This window comes from Adiantum capillus-veneris, chromosome 19 (genome assembly GCF_014529385.1).
Source record: "Adiantum capillus-veneris isolate H3 chromosome 19, ASM1452938v2, whole genome shotgun sequence".
Taxonomy (NCBI): domain Eukaryota; kingdom Viridiplantae; phylum Streptophyta; class Polypodiopsida; order Polypodiales; family Pteridaceae; genus Adiantum; species Adiantum capillus-veneris.
In genome coordinates this window covers 21,355,815-21,356,971 of record NC_140949.1, presented here as the reverse complement: position 1 = coordinate 21,356,971, position 1,157 = coordinate 21,355,815, and the positions used below count along the sequence as shown (strand labels likewise).

The 1,157-nt window shown below is 40.1% G+C and overlaps 1 protein-coding gene across 1 annotated transcript; it reads left to right on the top strand.

Annotated features, from left to right (window-relative positions):
- Positions 1-501: 501 nt before the first annotated feature.
- Positions 502-825, top strand: LOC147433675 (uncharacterized). The gene has a single exon (XM_086489526.1). The coding sequence runs from the start codon at positions 502-504 to the stop codon at positions 823-825; it is 324 nt and encodes a 107-aa protein (XP_086345652.1).
- Positions 826-1,157: the final 332 nt, after the last annotated feature.

Here is a 1,157-nt window from a genome sequence, read left to right as displayed (position 1 = left end):
GTCAATGCATTACTAACTCAAACACTCTTAAGTTCAAGAAGACAATTGCAATTTGTACCTACAGGGACAAGTATACCTTTTAATCCACTCCTGGTAAGAGTACCTAGAACACTTCCAGTACCTCCAATGGCTACACCAAATGCCAAAGTGGGCGCGGCTAAGTTCAACGGGAAAAAAACCCAAGATGCTGACAACCACGTTGGTCAATTTCAAACAAGGTGGTCTGCAAGTGGATATGAGGCACTACATCCGGATGCAATTAAAAAAGAGCACTTTGCAGCAACACTGCAAGGCAAGGCCATGGATTGGTTCATTCAGTATGGCATGGGAGCTTTTGCTGATTACAATGATTTGAAGTTGAGATTTCTTTTAATGTTCAAGACACCTGAAGACATTTTGAAGAAATTGAGAAGACTGAAGCAGGAAGATTTGATGGTGGAAGATTATGCACAGAAGTTTAGGAATTTGAATAACAGGTTGGAAGTAGCCCAACAACCTTCAATGGAGCAGTTGGGAGATTATTTTTGTAAGGGATTGAAAAAGCAGTTCAGGAGTGCAGTTGCAGGGAGACCCCCACTAGCAAATGCACAGGATTTCATTGAATTAGTAGAAGCAGCTGCAAGAGCTGAAAGAAGACATGGAGGAAAAGCAGAACTAAAAAATAAGGAAAAGAAAAAGACTGAAGAATCAGAGTCAGAAGCAGAAGAGTCAGGGTCATATCCTGAAGATTCAGATCAGGATACTGAAGAAGAAACTGATTCTGAAGACGAAGATTGGGCAGAAAAGAAGAAAACAAAGAAGAAGAAGAAAGAAAAGAAAAAGTAGAAGAGGAAAAAGGATAAGCAAAAGACTGAAAAGAAGAAGGGAAAGGATGTAGTCACTGCAGATGCAGTTAACAAAATTGTTCAAGAGAAACTGCAAACAATGGGAATGAACCAGTTTGCAATGTCAGAAAAACCTTACTGTCAAGTTTGTCAAAGATTTGGTCATGAATATGAGAATTGTTATTATAATCCAGATTTTAGGGGAAGAAGACCTGAGTATATTGCTCAGAAGATGAGGGAGGCAGCTGCAAATGTGGTAGCTCCACAAGGTGCTAACAGGAGATATTAGGGACCTGCACCTCCAAGAAGGTTTCAAAATCAGGATAATTGGGG